Source organism: Hylaeus anthracinus, unplaced genomic scaffold, assembly GCF_026225885.1.
Source record: "Hylaeus anthracinus isolate JK02 unplaced genomic scaffold, UHH_iyHylAnth1.0_haploid 4, whole genome shotgun sequence".
NCBI lineage: Eukaryota > Metazoa > Arthropoda > Insecta > Hymenoptera > Colletidae > Hylaeus > Hylaeus anthracinus.
In genome coordinates this window covers 6,679,100-6,701,121 of record NW_026535289.1, presented here as the reverse complement: position 1 = coordinate 6,701,121, position 22,022 = coordinate 6,679,100, and the positions used below count along the sequence as shown (strand labels likewise).

Here is a 22,022-nt window from a genome sequence, read left to right as displayed (position 1 = left end):
CATGGTGCGTTAGCACGAAGATCAACCTTACCGAGATCGATCGATGAACCTCGATCGCCATCGCCTTCTACACCCACGCGAAATCGCGTGCGATTCAAGCTGGTTAATTGGCCGATCGGCAGGGAACGAACTCGTATTTTTGTTCGATGCTGCGTACAAGTTTCTTCAAATAATTTAATCTACTATTCTTGGCGACTGATTTATGGTTTGGATACACTTAAATTAAACGGAACATTCAGCGAACGATTGGATAAAATGAGAACGAATTTAACTTGGGAGTAACCGTAAGCCAATTTTTCTTTCACACGTGGATGTCCACGGTTTCTTGTGTATCCGAAGAACGGATACGGTACTGTACAGGAATGCAATTGCTTTCAAAAAAATGTCAGAAGACCATAGATCATCACGCTTGCAGTTACTTGTTGCTGTAGTTATCACTTGACAAATGAAGATTTCGAACTGTGTAATATTTCCCGGGACAACTAGCTATATACTTAAACACGGTTCTTAGAGAGATTAATGCCTTCATCGACGCAGGAAATATCTGTCTTACTGTATATTTATTTTTTTTGAAAAAGGATTTGTGATTAATCTCTGTGTCTGCCCTAAGTCATTAGCGTTGAATCCACCGACAAGAAACTTGTACGATACCACAAATAGATTGCTAAATAGAAGTATACAAAAATATAACTTTTAAGCTGTGCCACAACCTTCAAAAGATTAAAACCCAGTGCATCAGTCTCTATTACATGATAAAGGTGACCGAAGAAATAAAATAAGGAAAAAATCTCATGCGCGACCGCTCACGTGACTGACAAATAAGAGACCACTCTCAACCGCTTCAAGGTACTCACTTGGCGTACGCTTTCTCCAGAAGAGCCGGCCAGAATTGATCACTGTGTCGGCTCTGCACGAAAGCTAGCCGTCCGTGAATCGCCGGCAGCCTGTCGTCGACCAGAACTTCGACCCATGCACCGCACCACCACAATCGGAACCTGAACACTCCAGCGTATTCGGCGGTTGGAGATCCTGGCGGTTCTCCGCTGCTTCCGAAACCTTGGTCTGCTGGTACCACCCTGTAGAACAGTCCCTTGCTTAAGTGGAGAACGCCCAGGCACGAGACCAACCACTTGTCGCCTAAAACCAAAAGAGAAATATTGGTATCGATGTTGAAACACCATTAAAAGGTTCCACCTAGTTTCATTTTCTTCTTTATTACACTTTGAGGTCGAAGCTTCAACACTGTTTCCTGCAGTAATGCGTTTTATTTAAAAAAGGTACAGTTATAGATAATGAAATTAATTTTCCAATAACTCTCCATATTTCGTGGTAACACACGAAGAGGAAGGAACGGAACAATCCGTGATTAGACCTTTGAAAACGAAAGTGAAACGAACGAATGCAGTAAGGTAGAGTAGTCGCATCGCTCTTCGATCCAAGAACATATTCTCACGACGTTACGACACGTAGCGCGAAGATTACGAATCTGTTTCGCCTGCGCATGAAGTTCATCGGCGCTAGAGGAAGAATTGGTGAGACTGTTCCATAATTTATCGAATAATTTTAACACCTTCTCGTAGAGTTATTCATGAATTCGCACGTTCGCTTTTATTCTGACGTGTACACATCCTTACATAACGTTTTACAAATATAATTATTCAGCTTCTGGAAGAAATTGTGCTCGTACCTCTTGAATGAACGCGCAGTTTCGCGAGTGTTATTCTGGCACAGTGATTCTTAACCTTTTCAAGCTCACAACACAGTTCAGAAGATTCTTAATACGTTCGCTGCCAGTGTTTAATTGGGAAACCTATTGTAAGTCCACGCTACATTTGTAGCAGCTGCGATCAGACGCTTAATTGAAAAACTTTTTTATACTTTTTCTTCCTTCATTTTTACATATTTGTGGAATTGGTACGTATTATATGCTTATGCATAGTAACGAGTATTTACCCGTTTAATAAATAAGTAAATAAATATAAGTTGTCAATGAATAAAAATACTTTATAACGTATAATTCGACTTTAAAAATAACTCCAGTCAAAAGTTCTTATTCCGAATGTTTCGTGGGACCATGAAAAGTATTCGTTTCGGCGTTGCGACACGCGGGGAGACAAAAATATTACCGCGAGCAGGCATTAATTTGCTCCGTAAATTGACTTCTTCGGTAAAATTGACGTTAATACAACGCCGATCGATCATTTCATGTCCCGCGTAATTGCCCCGCGATTAAATTGTGTCTCTATTCAAACGGAATGCGTCGATCCACTTTCACTATCCCGACGAGACCCGGTTTTACATCGAGAAGATTACCAATGCGTTAACCGTCCGAGTGTCCAGTTAATGCGAGTAAACAAATATCTTTCCACGCGAACAAACTTGTCCCTCCGACCGAGCGAATCGAACGGCTCGCGCAAAAGTGCAGCATTGAGGATTGCATGCTTCGAGCTAATGTCTCGCGCGTTGTTCGATTTTCGCAAGTAAAATCGGTGTCAAGTTGATCTGCTAACACATTGTGCAACACGCGAGTACAAAGGGTTTTGCAGAGTTCTACACACACGTGTTCGTAGCATCGTGTCACTGTATGTTTAGTGTCGGATTTTTCTAAGAACCGTTTGCCAGGCAGTGATAATCGCTGGATAGATCTTAAGCTTCGTTGATCTCGTCGAAAGGCGAGAATTCAACTCGCTAATCGCGAGTGGTGCGAAAGTGATTTCAAATTAATGCAATTTAAGGTCAGCTTTCTCCGAGCAGCATGAAAACGAGAGATAGTCGCAGCGGATTATAAATTGTAATTACGAAGCGCAACAGTTCTCGTAACTGTTGTTTCCGCATTAATAGTTTCCCTCCGCGCTCGACTTATTGAATGTTAAAAAGTAATTGTTGCCATGGTCGCTCTACGCTTACATTTTCTCATTGAATGCTAAACATGTGTGTCAACGCTTGTAGAGCGGAAAAATATGCCTCGATTATTCGGAGAACATTAATGTCTATATTTATTATGCGAGCCTGTGATACCCAGTGTTTCTCAAAACAGATGACAGACACCATCGACATTTCATAGTTCGATAAGAAAGTTTCTGAGGAAGAAATATGACTATATTCTATTTTATAGTAAGTCACGCATCGATTCTTATACTTTCGCCCATCGTGTACTATACACAAAAGTAGAAATTTCGATTGTCGATCATGTAGGTCGAGAAAAAAGATGTTTGCGTGCCGATATCCCAGTTGTCTGCGCACGTTTTCGCATGCTTGTAAGCGTTAACGGGACACGATGCTGCGAACGACGCGCATCTTGTGAAACGCGTTTGCACGAATTCCCGGATTACTTCGACTTCCGTCCATGATGCGCAGGCTGTTGAATTGCACCGACTACCAACAGAACGAGATTAAGTTAGCGATGCATTCCACGGTCTCTTCTATACTTGGCGTTGTCGTAATTCTCCGAGTACGCGACAATCGCGAGGAAACACGTTAATAAATCCCTCACCCGTTTCACAGTCTCTCGACGTTAAAGTCGATCAGAGACGTGTAAAATTTTGTTAATTTTATTAGTTACCTTTATCTTAAGGGTAAAATTTACTCTTTAGTTCATCTAAAATTTTGTAATGAATTTATTAAATTGCACGGTTTGATTTGGCGTTAATTGTCAAGGATAACTTAAAAATTTCGCGAATGTCGTGAATGCTTATACCGAGCAGTTCCTCGCAAAGAAAATAAAAGTTGCAAGGTAAACTTGAAAGTAAACGATGCTACATTCCCACTTTCGTGAATTCCTGACAGCTGCATTCTTTGAGAATGATGCAAAACTGTCGGTAGATGAGGCAACCGTCAGATTATCACACAATGCCATGGCTCGGTTATTCGTTAATTAAATGGTGCCGAGATATCGAATACCGTCGTGGACGACGCCGCCGTTTTCTCACAGATCGAACCCGGTCGAAGAAAGTCGTGGTCGTAACAGCTTTGGGACATGGCGTCCGTGGAAACGACCACGCTTTATCTCCCACGTTCGTCAAAGGTTACCAAGCCGCTTTCAGGGTTTACGGGATTTCGAGGTCACTCATAGAAGTTGTTGAAAGAATGCCAATTCATAAAACATAATGTCGACAAATTGTGACTCCGAGTCGCGAAAGAATGCTAAATGTGTCGCACGAATGCGAAACACGGTATTCAACCAGTTATTTAATTCGCGCTTTCTCTACAGTGCCAAGCGGAATTATTTGAAACTTAAATACGATCTGTTACAATCCTTTGTTTAACCCCTGTTAAACGTTTATCGATTCAAAATCGACCTTAACTTCACAACGTTCAAGAACAACAAATAAGAGAATCAAGCAAACGTTCGCCTTGGCTTGCATTTAAAGTGTTGACCAAGATAGAGTGATTTACTAGTTTGCTAATACGTCTTGCACGTGAACCATATCATTATGTTTTATAGTTAGGATTCTGCACGCTCCAAAACAAGAACGAAGCGAGAACGCAAAACCGGAACGACTAGTCTCTCGGCAATTTCTCGACTTCTTCCTAGTTCATTTCATCCCTCGAAACGTTTTTGTTGCGATTTTGAACGAGCTACGAGGAATGCGCAGAATGTCGATACTAACGTGAACTCAGGAATAGAAAACTTGTACTCGATCTGATGTGCAGAAAAACCAGTCCTACGTGTATCATACTTTTCACGTTTTAACACAAGAATTATATCTATTTTTATTTCTTGATAAATCTTACCCATTTTTCCAGGTATGACGTCGAACTGGGCTGGGGTGTCGCTCACGAATATTGGACGGTTGCATAATTCCTGAAACGAAGAGAAAATGATTTAATCATTGTTTTAAAATTCATCGTAATATACAGTCTGATTTTTCTATATGTAATTCTAAAGAGCTGTTTCAATGTTCCGGTATTAATTTGTGAATACTCATTTGTTGGAATCTCAGTTGCGGAACAAAAGACGATTATATAACACTTCGTTGCACGTTTTGCAATGCATAATTTATTCTCAGACAGACGAGGAATGCGATTCGCAATGGGCATTTTGCATTAGCAGAGAGAACGTTTTTATCGACCCTCTCTAAACTCGGAAACTGTATCCACCTTTGTTTCCGGTTTCAGTAGCATCACTTTTATGGAATTTTCTGTTGATCGCTCGATGTCGGATCCGGAATGCGCAATTGCAGGATAATTACAATCTCAATGCGTGCCTCGAACGTTCGCTATTCATAGTTTACATTTTTAATGTTGCATACAGAATGCATTAGTGCTCTTTCAACTAGCATTATTGGACTGGATGTTTTCATTCTTACAGCCACTTCTTGGTATCGATGAGATAAAAGCGATGCTCGGATCTTTTCGAACGTATCAGTTACCGAACCTTCCTTGTAAGTAGGTAACCTCACGACAAATCATGCACAGTCACAAATAAATGACACTTTCACGCTTGTATATAATCGAGCGAAACCGCATATTGGTTTGCAGCGTTACATCATCGAAGTGTGCTGAAATAGTATCCTTTTGACTCATGGTTTAGTCATCGACGATCATCGTTTACAGCACAGGATATGCCCGGTTCATCGTTCCTGTTCGCCACTCGTGTCACGCCTCTCCTTCGATCCTTTCCGGTCGCACCAAAAGCGTGACGGGCGAGTAAGCTTGTATAGCGTTAATACGTAATACGTTAACGCAATCGTCGACCTTGTCGTAGAAACGCACCGCTGTCAGTGGCTTTTATTACGATCATTATACGCAACGCAGGGACCCCATAATGTCTCGTTCACGAGGCAGAATAGGTTCCAGTTACGCGTCGGCAACTTTACCCTGTGTTCTTTCCTCATGGCTCGGATCCTGGTGCAACTTACGTAACTGATCTCCACGATCGTTGATCCCTCCATTAATTCACGTGCTCGAGTTAAACCAGCTATTAGCTTGGAATTATACATTCCAATAAAACGTCAATTAACAACCAGCGGTCGCTGTGTACTAAATTATACAACCATCCATTTTTTTGTTCATTGACAAGGTTCAAACTACAAGCCAAGGCCTTTCGAACGATAGCTAACTAATTTCGGGCTCGTGCTTCGAGTAATACAACTATTGCAAAATTTATCTTTTTTATAACGTATAAACGCCAGCATCGTAATTGGCGAGTTCGCGTTAAGTGTTCCATGCAACGCAACTTCAGTAAAGAGCTGTTACACGATTATACCCGGGAAGATGACAAAGACATAGTCTACGTGTCAAGGTTGCGTACTGTTTCCGTTACGGTTCCTAGGTTTCAGATTCCTCGCCCTTCCGTTCCGTCGGAACTAGAGCGACTAAACCGCTTAAGTGGTATTACTGAGAGAACACCATATATCCGAAAAAGCAATAGTGAATTTCATTACGAATCTACACAAATTAATCATTTAAAAATAATTGCATTCATCGAGCTGCTTATATTGTATTTAATACGGTATCGAATCCAACAGATCCAAAATCATCAGCATCGAGTTACACGAGCCTGAGATTGTCATTATCCTGTTCCAAGGATCCGAATCATCAGTATCGTATCTAACCCATTGGAAACAACGGTATCAGATCCTACGGGTCTAAAGTCATCGATATCGTGTCGTCTGAGGCTGGGGTCGCTCGAATCCGATCCCACGATACCAGGGACACTGGCATTGCACTTCTCGTAAGCTTGGCTAGGTGAATAGCAAATGTCACGCCGCGGAAATCGACTTATATTAAAAGCAAGGATTACCTTTGGTCGTTTCCATTGGAACTGAAACGGAGGAGTTTGGTGATAGAAGACCGATGTTTGCGTAGCAGGAAATTCAGGGTCCTCCCAGAGCTCGCCTCGTTTCAAGCACGAACGCTTGATGCGTTCGTACTCGCTCATTACGTCCTGAAACAATTAAGTTCCAATTAATCGCAAATATTTAAGGAATACAGTTTATATCAATCTACGCAGGGATTCTACGTGAAAGTTTTTATAGAGGCACATATGCAATAATTGAATAACTGTTTATTGAATATCGATCAATATTCCATGCGATGTCACAGATGCAACTAAATAGATCAATGTATTATACAATCTAATGAATATTTATACTAAGCTACGTACGGAGGGTGAGAAATTAACAGTACCTCTGCGCGCATCGCCTACTCGGTACACATTTTTCAACGCCCCTGAATCGCGTTACATTTATCGCACGATCGCTACGAAAGAATTCCTTTACAAGCTTTTAATTACACCATTAAGAAGAATGCTCTTAAATATTAATATCGTCGTTCGAGTTACGCAACACAACGACCGATCGCGAACATCGCACGCATTAAAAACGCCCAATTTGACCTCGATTGATGTGATAACGCGTTTCGAGAACCTCATCGAGGACCCATTGTATCGAGGTCAACACTTTCTCTTCTGCTGAGAGGTCTTTGTTATACAGGCTACGCGTTCCTCTATATCCGCGAAGATACTTATTGCCAAATGGCAACTTTTTACATGGCTCAGACATCTGGGCCAAAACGGATAATGCTCGCGGTAACGTTTCGATTTTTGTTGAAATTCAAATATATCGCAGTCTTTCGCGGTGCTTATAGTTTTCTCTTTAACGATACGACTCTGACAGACGTGGTTGAAATTGAATTTTACCTCCTCTGAAGCAACGTTCGCTGTCAACGTAAACAAATGAAAAACTAATCTGCGGTAATTAAATACCAGTAATCAACTAATACTAAATGCTACTTTTTCACCCTTTCTAATGACGCACGCAGTTTCTTTCGCCTACATCGCTGCCATGTCTGAACAGAAAACAGGAACGATCTCTCAAACGTCCGCACGAACGTGAACGCTTTCGAATTCTAACGAAACAACGATACCCTCAGGCGTAGGTTACGATTATAGCGATGGAGCCAATCCAGTGACATACTCGTCCACATAGAAACGCGTCAGTTCTCAAACATTGTGTACGGATATCAAACAAGCATCAAAATGAATAGTCAATGATATTAGTAAGGACAAACAAAAAATAATTTTGTGTTACGGATGGACCGCTCTACTTGGTCCCACAATCTTTCAAAATTTTCTGAATTTTCAGGTTCGCGAATGTTCAGATCCCATCGCTAGCTCTGATATCACTACTTAAAGTCACCGTCACGGAAGAGAGGCCCGCGATGATCGATATTGGATCTTTTGCACGGCGAAAAATAAAAGGAGGATGTTTGCCACGGTTGAACAGAGTCGCGTCACGCTGATTACATTTTGCAACGAAGCTTGATAACACATTTTCACCGCCCAGGCGATAACGCGAGAGATGGTGCGCGTACTCGCGAAAGCGTCACAATTGCGAAATACATAATTGCGTTCGTTGGACCGCCGCGTACTGGGCATTGTTCCGAGCAGACACCTAACGCGCCCGTAGAACGATCCGGTGCACCAATTAAGATCGCAACAAGTCGCTACCCAATCTAGCGGTTAATTAGTGCGCCTGGAAGGGTACCTTTTCCACCTTTGACCGTCTACACGGTTCACCGTTTCGTAGCATGGTGTTACCTTGGCATACCAGGCTAAGGTGTGTCTTTTTCTATTGTTATCGCTCGACAAAGGGTCGTATGTTTGCCGTTGTCACGTTCCTCAATTTAACCCTTTCGCAACAAGGTAACAGTGCTTCGTAAAACTTTGTCTTTATTCTTCGTAGAACGACGCTTCCGCGATACTTTTTCCTGATGGTACCCATTCTAGCGATTAAAGAGTTCGTTAAATGACGATAATTATTGTATAATGGGTTCTTTAATCGCTTCCGTCTATAAATACTATGATTAGAAGCACACCTGAGTAAATTTCATTTCTCTTAAGTCAGTAGCCAAGCTGGGCGTAAAAGATTAATGGACAAGGTGAAACTTTTCTCGAGGAACATGTTTCACAATTTATGGACTGTTCAAACATAAACAATTCCAATTCCAATGGCGCCTTCGCGAAACGTCTCTACACTACGAGACACAGAAGAATATGTATATCTTAGACTTGGACATTTATCGAATGTGTATCTAACAACTAGAAGAATGCTTCATTGAACCGTACGGTAGGTAATGCGTTCGTTGTACGGGAGAGAATGATTCAGACTGTCGCTGATAAATTTTAATTCCGCGAACCGGTTTAAAGGTAGTTGTTTCGGTAGGCCACTAACGAAGAGGAGCTTAGACTGGCTAAATGTTCTCAGATTCGCGCACTGTTTCCTCGCGGAAATCTAGACAATAGAGGTGTCTCGAATATTACTATTTAATTTACTTAAAGAGAAACTTGACACGGTTTCAAATACTAAACGAAAAATTTCAACATCGTTCAATTCTCTCTCATTTTCGTTCGTCTAACTACGACTCGAGAGTTCTTTACTTCTGTAATTGCCCAATTCGATGTCGAAGGAATCGCGCAAAAAGCTGGCTGCCGGATTTCGTTTCATAGTAAATTGTATCGGCGTTTTATTTACTTTTAGGAAATTACCGGTTGGATTTTTCCGTGCCGCGTTCCCGGCTGCAATCATCCGACGAAGAAACTCCACTCTCATCTTACGAACGCCCGTAGCACGTACCACGGGCATTTTACGTTGAACGTGCCAGGTTATTCGACTTCGCCTTCCGCTAAACCGAACACTTCTGCGATCCACTATACACGTTAGCTGTATAATACCTAGCTACCATACTCTCGTACCGGTCGGACTAGTTTCACGCTTGGTTCTCCCGCGGCCTTGAAGCGCACGAACCAACGGTGCAAAACTGCCGAGAAAACCTTTATGGTTCTGGCTAGTGATGGGATAAAGCGCCATGCAAGTAGCTTCGAATCCTGAGCAGCTAGATTCGAACCTACGGTCAGTATTTCGAGAAAGAGAAACAGGACTTCCAAGTAGAGCGGAACGTAAGCGAGGTGGTCTTCCTTATTACGCACACACTGCGTTACAATGTCAGGGAGTAGACCTTGACTGACCTACAAAAATAATGGGACGTGGATTAAGATACAATTTCGAATGTAAAGTGATCATGATAGAAACAAATTTGAACTTACAAAAGTAACATAGATAGGTGTAGTTCGATGCTACTCAAGCAAAACTACAGACAAGGGAAATAGAAAATGGCAGGTGAGTGGAGTGTTGGTGTTTAGAGAGACAAATACAAGGAAGACAGATAGATAAATAATTGGAATCGAATTCGTGAATATATATTGAACTTGATCTCATCGCTAGAGTGGACCTCTCTCGACGTGGACCGTGCAGACTGTCTGCGGATTCCGGCACTTCGCCTTCCGGAATTTTAGCCGTGTCGTTGCAAGGTATTATACCTGCGATAGAAACGGGCTGGAATTCGAAAGTAAATTATGAACCGTTTCAAGGATATTCCAGCTGGAAACGAAGCTAATAAAACAAAGAGTGCTCGAGTGTTTTGAATAAACAATTTCTTTTGAAATTCTTTTATGAGGATTGTATGAAATAAAACAAGGATGGAATGTTACTCAGAATAGGTTTCGAGACGGCTCAGAGCCACTGAAAGTACTTTGTAGCGTGCACGTGATTCAGTATTTACGTCCTCGATGACTAATCGTACACTTTCTATTCCTTGGAACGTTCTTCTTTTCAGTTTTCTGCACGCGTTCGTGTTGATTTCAGCAATGTAAACATTAAGTAGTGCAACTAGTCACAATAGAACAATGGAGACGTTCGGAAAGACTGGAAATCACGGAGATTGTTTTAAAAGAAAAATTACGATGTAGTATATGTTCCCTTATTAGTTTATGTTTGCTATTAATGAATAGAAAAGACGTGTAACAAGAACGCTTCATTACTCGATGACGCTACCTTCACTCTCCTTGCGGTGACATTTCACTTTTACTTGGAAGCTAGGCACTAACGGACAACTATCCTGATCTACGTTGACCAGCTGTTGCTGAGATTGGGTCGCAACTATAAATAAAAATAGGTAAGGTTCATTTAATGCATTGATTGCTACGTCACTCAAATATGAGTGACAGGACTTTAAGGTGCCTATCGATATCGGTATAAATAATCAATTATATATCATACGGTACCCATACCATTAACAAAAGAAACGTGTATCAGAAGAGAATGTGATTTTTCTGTCGACGCGAACACGCCAAGAAACTCGCGTAACGGGATACCATGAACGAGATTCTCCGTAACCTCGTGCACTACGACCTAGCTTCCTTCTTTGTATTATCTACCGTTCTAATTTTTTACCCCCTCGCTTCGTTTTTGCCCAGAGTTGCCATACCATTGCAAAAAGGTAGAAATTTACTCGTCGCATTATTCTAATGTTCTAAGCAAGCGAATATGAGTAATCCAACAAGGATGGCCTTTAGCAGTTGATCCTACGAGAGATATCCTGGCAGTAATTTCTCTTGGAAGTCATTGCCACGTCTATTGACACATCCCGCACACGATTCGTCTGGCGTTTTACCAGTGATACCCTATAAGGTTGACCATGAGCAAGTAGCATCGGGCGACCTTAACGTTCGGTTCACAACAGTTCTCCTCGTGGATGCTTGGTGCGTGTCGGAAATGATTAACGCGAGCGCACTTGGATTCTTATCTACTGTTTACCCTTTTAGTTGACCTCTTCGCTTACCAACCGGGAGGTTCCTCCGCGAAGAGGCGTGCAACTATTATCGCGAGTTTAACAAGAAATCCAACGAACGTTTAAAATGCAATAAACTAGAGTTCCTTAATCTTCCATTCTTTTAGAATTGAACAAACAAGAGAAGAGAGAAGAAGACAGTTTTGGCCAACTTTTCGGGATCATCGACCACTGTGTCTGCCAGCCCAATGAAAAGTGGGAACGTTTGCTTTCGTTCGTTCCAATTCTCAAAGTAGCGTGTTCGCCAACGCGATACGTGTCGCCGAGTAACGAACGAGGAAAGAACAATAGCTAGCACACCTGTCGCTCAGGACGGTGACCAAGTGGTGCTTTGAACGCTCGAAAGAGAGATAAATATTTCTAGAGTTATCGTTTCATTCAAGAAGTGTTGCAGCGGTTTAAAAAGAATTAAAATATGGTGCCAACGGATCTATTGCAGTTCAAATTTCGGAACTAAGTGTATTCCTAATGATGTACGGTTCCGAGGAGGCGATAATAAACTATCTTTGAGAAATCCATTTTCTACTAATAGTTGTGCTCAAATGAGCGTTGAAGCTTAAGTAATCAGACTTAATGCACACCTCCATAAATATCCCGTAACTTCTGTTCAGCTGAGAAACGGGTCTAGGAAATACCCGTTGACTTCGATTACGAATAAATCACCGAATTGTGCTCGATTCGATCGTTGAGCACACTTTCTCCCGCCAGCTGGCACCTACGTTTGCGCGGCATGCTTCACATTTACGCAAATCTCTGACTACTGTACAGTTATGACTCTGCTCAGCTGATGTGTTTCTATCGTCTAGACGTTCTGAAATAAACAATTTTGAATAATACATAAAAGATAAACTTGTAAATCCTCTTTTAATAAGAATGCTTGTTTCAACTACTCAATGGATTAAATCAATGGAATAAACGTTACGAATAGATCACTATACAGTGCTTTTTTTATTTGTAATTATAGATTTTACTCAAACGAAATTATAAGTTGGGTAGGTGAGGGTTCAGTGGAATGAATCATCTCTTCCAAGAAATAAGAAGAAGAAAATGCATAAGCCTGTTAGACGGGGCGCCAGTAGCCTGAGATTAAAATTATCGAACGTTTGCATAATTTTCTGTTGGTTTACGTGAAATTTAGCGACTATCGTAAGACTTTCGAGGGGCAGTTAACGTCTCATTAGGCGGTGCTTCTGGCTTTCGAACGACTTCCTAATGGACAGATTCTGTTCGACGACGTTGCGTAACCGGCAATATCATGTCCGATATCCCGAGAGGCCGGTTACAGGATTTCCGCGGTATCGGCGTTGAATTTTCATTGGTTTCGAAATCAGGAACTTATCGTAGCACGGTAACGCGTTTCGATTTATAAACACGATCGAAGGAGATTAGGTACCGATTATTTTTCATTGTTAGAGAAAGTTTCATTCAATTGCATCTCCATTAATTCTGTTGTCATTTGATACTGTTCAGTAATAAACTTTGATTCAGGTATGGTATCGACGATATCGGTTCGATATTATTCCCATCGCTAGTCTGGATACGCTCGAGCGCAACTGGAAATAGAGTTGCCAGCACGCGGTGAAATTTCATCCTGTCTCGATGGAAACGTCGTAGGTTTTCCGGGGGTGCAGAGCCGCGCTCTTTATTCTCCTCGGGCCGTTTTAACGGAGATTTCTTCGCACGATAATGAAATAACCTGTAAGCAGCCGCTCGTGCTCCCACTACCTTGGCAAATACCGGAAATTTGTGCAAGTGCCTTAACGTTATCACGTGAACGATCTCGGAGCACGAGTCTTGATCTTCAACGCACGTCTACCGCCCTTCTTTCGACTCGTGGTTGTTTCGCACCTATGCATCATCGTACCTACATGCAAAGTCTGCCAGAATAGACCACGTGCTGGGCTATCTAACGATTTATCTTACTGGTGTGCTCTAGACATTACCGCATCCTTCGTTAGGCTTGGGATCTTCCTGATTCCGGGTGGTAGTAAACGTTATCTTCGTTAAAAGACACGTTACAGAAGAGCAAAATGCTTGGGTGCCCACGATTGATTGTTAGGGATTTAATTTAGTAAATTACGACTACGTGACCAATGAGGAGAACAGTGAAAACACAAACGAATGCAAAATATATTCTCGTAATCGACATAAGTTGCTCGGTCTGTGAACTTCTGAAATACGCTGCAATTGATGATCTTCGATACACCTACATCCTCTAAGTTTCACGATGAATACAAACGGATTGCAGTTCGTTTGGCCACTACTTCAATGTGGACCGGTTGATGAATTGGACATTGTCTCGTGAAAGTTACATGAAAATGTAAGTGAACGCTGGGATTATGAATAACAGTAATTAAGAAGCTGAATGAGCACTGATGAGGACTGTGCACTGTGCGCTGTTTTATAATACTCGGAAGAATACTTATATCACTTTCATGTGAATTTTTTCTTACGACAGAAAAATTCATCTCTTCCCAGAGTTTGTTCGAGTTTACCAACATTAACGCTTCGAGACATGCTTAAATATTCCACGTGAAATACAGCGTTACATTCCTACATGGAAGTAGGCGTTCCGTGATGCATTTTACATTCACCTCGCTAACTTGTCCATTATGCGGTACTGAATTTAATAAATGCCGTTTGACGATATTTCAAAGCACGGTAATAAACGTGAATGCGTTGAATAATGTTTGATAATCACGAACAACAGGGATTTAGTGATAATTGTTGTTTAGGTACATGTAGCATACGTTTCAGCCATTAGTGTATAATAGATAATGATCGACGCTGAGATTTTGTTGCTTGAGATTATATCGAATAATCAATAACACGTTTACATTTATCACTGATAACTGCATGACCATGAAGAGAATAATAACTATCCAGACGAAGTTCCGTACCGTTTCTTGTAAATCAGTTTAATAGTCTCTCAGGTGATTCAGCAATTGCGGTCGCGTCATTCCTGCGGCTGATGCCTGCATCGACAAATCATGGTGGGAAAAACTTCCAGAGATTGTTAACCGAGTTAAAAGGAGTACACGCGCGTGTGAAACATTGATGTGATTCATTGTAGGAAGATGTGTCGACGATACAAGCGTGGCGAGTCCTTCGAAACGACCTTTGGATGAATGTTTCTCGTCTCTAAAGAAATCCTGACTTGCGGTCCTTCTGTGGACTGTGGTACATATGTTTATTACAATCATTCGTAATAGAATGTTTGATACCGGAAAGATTTTGCAAAGTCATTTTGACTGTCCTCGTATAATAACAAGAAAGGAATAGCTAGCTACCCCTAAACGAGCATGATTCTAACGAAGATCCTACGATAGCGTGGTAACGAAACTCGCGGTTGTGTTTCCTAAAGAACGGTCGTTAATTCACCGAGGAGCCTGTGGGCGACACAGAATGGTCCGGCGCCACGGTATCCTTTAACTGACACTAATTTCATCCTGAAGAGATTCTGATTTACGAGGACTCGTCCAGCGAGTCAAGTTTCTTTTCTTCGTCGGTCAGTTCTAAGACGTTTCTTCGATGCCGCTTCTCGAGGTTGTTGCTCTTTCATTCCAACTCCATCTCGGGGGTACTCGATCGGAAGTTCGCCCGATCGGAGGATCCTTTTCTTTGCTCCTCGAGCGTACGGTTGCAAATCGTCCAGCCTTGTTCGTTAGCCACAATAATGGTTCTCTCGACGCCATTGTTTCTATGTTAACGAAACGAAAATATTCCAGAGGATTCGAAAACGCATACGGACATTTTTACTCCATGGCAAAACCCCAATTCCATTTTTCATAACACCGCGAAACGATTACCTATGGCTACGACTTAACGGTGACTCGTGGTAACTGAACGGTTTGCAGAGACTTTCGGTCGATTTCTTTGCGGTTTAACACGTTAAGCGCCACGCCGATTTTTAAGGAAGTCCCTACCAGTTCTTATCGCACTAGAAGTTTACTTTTAGAATGAGATATCTATAAGCATCTGTATTCATTCAACGCGTTACGCGCAAAGTCTGTTTTGTTTTCTTTAGCGTTCGCCCCGCTAGATAAAAATGGATTCTACGTCATGTACGCTGTCAGCCACGAAAAGTTCAGTGTCAGTCACCGATGGCTGACGTGACGCTTAACGTGTTAATGATCGATGGAGCGATCCACCGATATCCTCGAGTTCGCAGTGGGTTCTGCTGTATCTCCGTTCGTCTGCACCCTTGTTGCCGATCTCATTAACAAACAAGGGGAAGCGTTACCATTTCTTAGAAATGTAAGTAAACTACCCCGTGAGAGGAAAGGAATCCCCGGTTCAAGAGGTTCGTAAACCGTGAGAAGTAACAGAAAGATTCCGGGACTATCGGAACCGTTCGAACCTCTCGAACTTTCTACGATCTCGTCGTCCCCAGGAATTCTTTGCCTCGATGACAACGAGGAAGATCACGGTGCACGACGAACACGTACATACATCGTATGACCAGTCCTCTCCTATCGGTTCCCTTACACACGCGCCGCTTCGTGCCTCCGTAATTTGTGTGTTTCGAGGTCGTGGAGAGAAGAAGACCCGGTTTCGAGGTAGGAGAATCTCGTGGAGGTAAGTAGAAACGTGTCGGTCGAGCTCGAGATACCATGACCATATCGACGATGAAGAGGGCACCGTTGCTGGGAACAGGTGGAATCGTATGTTCGTATTGTAATGTTTAGGGAACAAAGATTCATTGGAAACACAATTTTAACTTAACGAAAACAATTCGCTATAAAATGTACGAAAGAGGTTTATTCGGTTACGTTGTCCAGAACGATCTAACGGTCCGTTTAGGCCTCCGACCCAGGTTTCGAGGGAGACAAAAACGAAAGTTCGAGAGGGTTTGTAAAACGAAGCTCTGGGTGTACAGAATCAGAGTAAGATGGAAACTTAAGAAGGAAAAGTTAAAGCGAATGACGAATACATTAGCATTTCATATTCGATAGCTGTTTGAAATACGAAATGATACGAACGTGCCCATCTCACAGCTCGATTATCGCTCGAAACGAATTCCAACGCGTGAAAGTGCGAGCAAACGAGCCCGTTAGGATCCAATTGTTTGTTTAATTACGGTAAAGTTGGCGATTAGTAACGCGGGAGGTATCACGACCGTAAAACGGTGCACGCAAGCGACCTACATTTTTAAATGTCCGGCATTTCGTTGCGGAATAACCGAACCTCGCACGTTTTTTGCACAACTTTTACGTCAATCTAGACTTTTTACTCGGTCGCTTGTTAAGAGAACGTTGTTACGTTTCGAACAGTTCGATTCGATGACATTATCGACGTAAAGTTTCCCTTTCTTTTATTTTTAGAGCACGTGTCGTTCCGATTCGAAATATCGTAATATTTTTATGTAATCCAAGTTTAACAGCGGGTCAACAAACTTTCTACGAACGCAACGCGATGATTTTTAATTCATTAAACAGGTTTCTTCATTAAATTTCTGATCTTATCGAATCAAGTATGCGATTAAGTTTCGTTGCATTTTTTATTTCATTCACGAGCAACAAGCATGTAATGCGTATAAATTATTCGAAGGAGAAAACATAAATTTCTTTGTAATTGAATGAAACTTTTACTAAATTTACCTCGCGATCCATTATTCAGGTCAAATTACAATGCCAATGATTAATTTCGTTCCACCAGTAACATCGAAAACACTTTTTCAGATAATTTCGAAGAGTATACGTGTGCCGAACATCCGGGATGTTTCGAAGTTATGGATCAAGTATTTACTACGGTTCATAAAGAGGAATGAAAATATTTAATCTAGAACGAAGATTTCGATTACAGGTAAAAACAGAAAATACTGAGAAAGTGGAGTAGTAAAAGTAGAAAGTTTGAAAAAAATAAGAGTACCGATCGTATAGAAAATAATTACATATTATCAACTGTTATGATCTGTTCTTTGTTTTACAAACACTCTTAGTTTGTAGATAAACTATTTTAGTTAATATATTTACTCAAAACTAATGAAAAAAAAAAAAATGGAACAAATCTTTGATCACGAAGAGTATTTCACTTTCTGTTAAAAAAAAAATAACTCAACAATGCTGAAGTTCTAAAAGATCAACGTACCTCCGTCTTTGGTAAGCAAATAAGTGCGCACAAAGTACAGACTGAGACTGACCTAACATAATAGAATGCGGGATGATTCCTCGAAGCCACGTGTACAGTTACATTGGTCGTTTAGACGAGCAATAAAAGAATCGATGCCTCGTATGTGGGCGACACGCGAGAAAGTAAAAAAATACTTCAGGGTCACGCATATTGTCTTTTCAACGTGTTACCATACCGCCCACTGTCAAACGTTATCGTCATATTATGCGGGCGCCTTATGAAATCGTCGACCGAAGAATGGAGAGAAGGATTTTGAAAAATTCCAAGATCATTTACAGCCAGAGATGGGAGAAATTTGATTACAATAACAATAGATGACTATTTTATATTCAGATTATAATTATTATCAAATAAACAAAGTATACCGAGTTACTCGTTTCTTATTTGTTACTCGACATTCTTACATGGATAATCATTCTTCCATTTCTGTTTTCAGAGGATGGATCGCTTATGTTGTACAGCGTTACGCAATAAAAACTGTCGAGTAACGAGCAACGAATGCATCGCGTATTTTCGCTTCACGGTGGTTCGCTGTTCGAATAAAGAAAATTGTAAATTTCGAAGAAACAACAGCCTAGAACGGAATGTCCAATCCCTGTGTCCGATCGAAGTGCAAAAATGCGTAAAGATGTGAATATAATGTTGAGCTAGTGAATGAAACGCGGAGGATAATAAAATAAATTTTAAATTAATTCCGAACAGATTCACGTTCGCGATAACGCATCAATTAAAAATGTGGCGCATCTAAATGAAACTGCCTTGAATTATTTACGTAGAATAACATGATGCAATTTTTATGAGGCGTAAAAAATAGATGGTGTCAATATCAAAGGATGTGCCAATACTATCTTGACACTTTATATCAAAGGGCGTGCTGTCGACGCGACCTATTGATTGTATCAATGTCAAAAGTCGAACTGCTCGAATGTGAATGCTATCGATATCAAAGGACATCAATCTGACAGATTAATGGTGTCGATGACAGAAAATGTGCAGACGGCGTAATTTAGCAAATTGTACAGGATGTAAAATGAAACTGATTTTAACAGTGTTATTCTTGATACGTTTTATGCGAGTTTCAGACCTTTCACTTTAAAAGTGCCCGTTCCACGAACATCAACGAGAGTTAGGTAAATATTAGTAGATCACCTGTTAGACATGGACGTGTAAACGCGACACAAGTATTTCGTTAAACATCCGTGCTTCAAATAAAGTTTCGATCCATCGACGTCGGATAATATTGCACTGTCTGGAACAATTAGGGGAACTCGTATGAATCGTTAATTCTAAAATTATTATAAGCAACGAAAGTGTTCTAATTACTAAAGAATGTCTATTATATCATTCGTTTAATATTCTCCACAATAGATGGTTTAAGAAAGGCAGAGTTTGCTTTAAAAATTAATTTTCCAGACTGTTTTTGAAATGTTTACTAATTTTTTATTTGTATATACTTCGCATCACCTTCTCAGAACAAGACTTCTGAAGTCATCCCTGTGCTCGGAAGGTTCAAAGAGGGTAAGTTTTTACGTCCCGCGCGTTCGCATTCCGTGCGGATCAAATAGTTTCCATTTCACTAGCTAGATTCGGTGTACCATACCAGAGTGACTTTCACGCAAAGAAATCATTCTGGTCACATAGCATGGCGCACCTCGCTAGAAATTCCATAATGACCCACTGCTACCATCGAGGGAAATCTTGGCGTGCGCAAATCTTTTGTCTGCGCACTTACCGGAGTGTGGAGAAAAAAAAGGCAAGAATTTCTATTCAGCCCGCGCAACGCGTGGATTTATTGGCCGACGGAACGCAAAAGACGGATTTGCTTTGCAAAGAACGATCGTTTCTTCACGCATCGCATCGGGAGAGTTTGCAGACCAGGAAACGTTCGTACTTAACATTGGCATCGGTTGCTACTAATTGTCAACGTTGAGACAACTACGCCAGACTCGATTGTAATAGAACTCTCGAGTATCTCGTTTCGCGGGTCTTTCGTTTCTTTCACGAGTAGGAAATGGCGTGAACGGTTTCATAAGTATCGCCAACCACTTTCTCCAGGCTCTCCTAACAACCTTTGTTACATTACATCGAAATCGAATGCGAGATAGCGCCAGAGAACAGATCATAGATACATGTTTATAGGCTTATTTATAAGCATTTTAATTCCAGTAACTATCTACGTCAGCCTAAATTAATATACTGATATAGAAAGTTCTCCTCCAAGTTTTATACTGTTTCCAACTATGTTCGTACTTAAAATGTTATGTGCCCCATATCGAGGTCTTCACTTACGTTAACCATCCGTGGATGATTTTCGGTTCTGTCCAGGCAGAGAAACCTCTTTGCGGAGGTCCTCTTGGAGATCCTCCTCAAGGTCGCGTGGTCCTCTCACTTTATCACTGGTTCCCGTCAGAAGAAAGGATCGGTCCTTGCGCACACACTGATCTTACAGGCATTTGCACTTTCGTCGATCGAACCACTGCGCGGAACCAACAAAAGAGCGTATGAAAATTTGTCGAAAATTGTATCGTGTTAGTAGATGTGATTCGAAGTCAATAGAACACGGGTAAAACTCGTGCGAACCGTAACACACGTTCCTACATGTCGCGGCACCGTGAACGGGGAGCAACTTTTGCCAACGAATTGACTATACAAGATACAACCTGCAACCGACCGACCGAATGACTGACTGACTGTGCGCTGACTACCAGCCGTGAACTGCCAGTCGTGGATCCGGACCCGATCACCACCATCCTGGCTGGCCTTCCTCCTCTTTCTCTGGTCGCCGAGTTACTGACGTTCATCCTCTCTCTTTTCCTTCCCCTCCATTCTACGCCGCGAAGCGCTTTGTCCCCCAACCAGCACCCGAACTTTGTTTACGTGCTTTTGAAAGCTTCGTGTCCCCGCTTTGTCCGTACGGGTACGAATTTCTAATCTGTAGGCATACGTATTTGGTAACGAAGTGTTTGAACGTCCGTAACAGAATAACGGGACGAAATAGGTTAACGTCAGATGATCTTTTCCTTGGACGAGGTAACAATGCTTCGAATATGTAACAAGTACCGTACTATTGACAAAAGATATACGAATACATGTATGAAACAAACATCAAATAGTGTCGAGAAAAAGTTTTGTTCGATGAAGTTAGAAGAACTATCAATTTTCTGATAGACCCATAACGCATCATTCTACTCACCACTCTGCCTTGGCATTTTATCTTTATTTCCAGAATCCGTATTCACGTGTCCAGGTGCTACTTGGATGAGCGAAGGCAATGGGCACGATGACTTACTTTATAAAATTTATAATAATAATATGTGTAGCGACTAACATTAGTTAGCGAATCGTGCACGACGTATTTTCCACATATGAGTGTGTATGGCTAGGCTGTGGAATTGCGTCGGTTAAAAAATTGTTGAATAATATCAAACGTTTACTTATTACCAATATTTATTATCGATATAAATTTAATACCAATGTATTTTTACTCGATACAATATCATCAAACATTTATTTTTTACAAATTACCTGTGAAAGTTATTCACGTTATCGTTTTACATATTCCTTTGCAAGAACAATATTTTCAATAAATATAAATGTACTAAAGTAGCTTCTTACTCGTATCTAATAGATTGAACATGATAAAATAATAAACTTACATAAAATTATAAATGACTACGTCATCCTGATGCATTACATAGAAATATTTATATATTCACGTTACTTGAACGCAATGGTCGCTAGCTTTTGTTAGTCGATTTCAGGAACTGGTACGTACCTTTAGAGTATGAATGTTGCGTCCCGGAACATCTCCCTAGTTTAGGCCGCGCCCGAGAGCCTTGATTGAGAATCGTGAAGCGTGTGTGTTGGTGTGATTGTTTTTCCATTTTTAAATATAGGGTTAGGTAGGTAGGTAACTTAACTTGTGGTGTGTATGTTAAATCCCAGTAGGTAGGGTCCAGGGCAGATCACGTCATTAGTTTAGTTTGGGTAGGTCGCGCGCGTACGTGATGGGTCTGCACCTGTAGGTGGATTTGAGGAGTCGTTGCGATCACGATGCAAACGGAGCTTCTGTTCGTTTGTTTCGGAATCTGCTCTCGATTCTTCAGGTCTCGACTCTCTGAGTCGTTGCTACGCGGTCGCGGTCGTGATCAGTAGGCTCTTTCGAAACGCTCGTTCCCTCGAGGTTCTAGACGTGTGGTTCACCGGGTTGAACGTCCACGTATTGCACTGAACCTCGAACCTAGCTATAAGTTTCAGAT

General features: G+C 41.3%; 1 protein-coding gene across 3 annotated transcripts in view; it reads right to left on the bottom strand.

The window, feature by feature from the left end:
- Positions 1–20,546, bottom strand: part of LOC128894864 (calpain-C) — a 29,509-nt gene extending 8,963 nt beyond the window's left edge. Inside the window, exons 1-5 of one of the 3 annotated variants that reach the window (XM_054156893.1) lie at positions 20,424–20,546; positions 20,053–20,239; positions 6,746–6,889; positions 4,735–4,804; positions 855–1,137 (exon numbers count right to left, since the gene is read on the bottom strand). In XM_054156893.1, coding sequence (XP_054012868.1) covers positions 855–1,137; positions 4,735–4,804; positions 6,746–6,889; positions 20,053–20,061 — 506 coding nt within the window. In that variant the 5' untranslated portion in view covers positions 20,062–20,239; positions 20,424–20,546. Of the gene's footprint in view, positions 1–854; positions 1,138–4,734; positions 4,805–6,745; positions 6,890–9,490; positions 9,600–18,912; positions 19,013–20,052 lie in introns of those variants that run through there. The other 2 variants (XM_054156894.1, XM_054156895.1) reach the window with 2 other exon arrangements.
- Between the last annotated feature and the right edge of the window lie 1,476 nt (positions 20,547–22,022).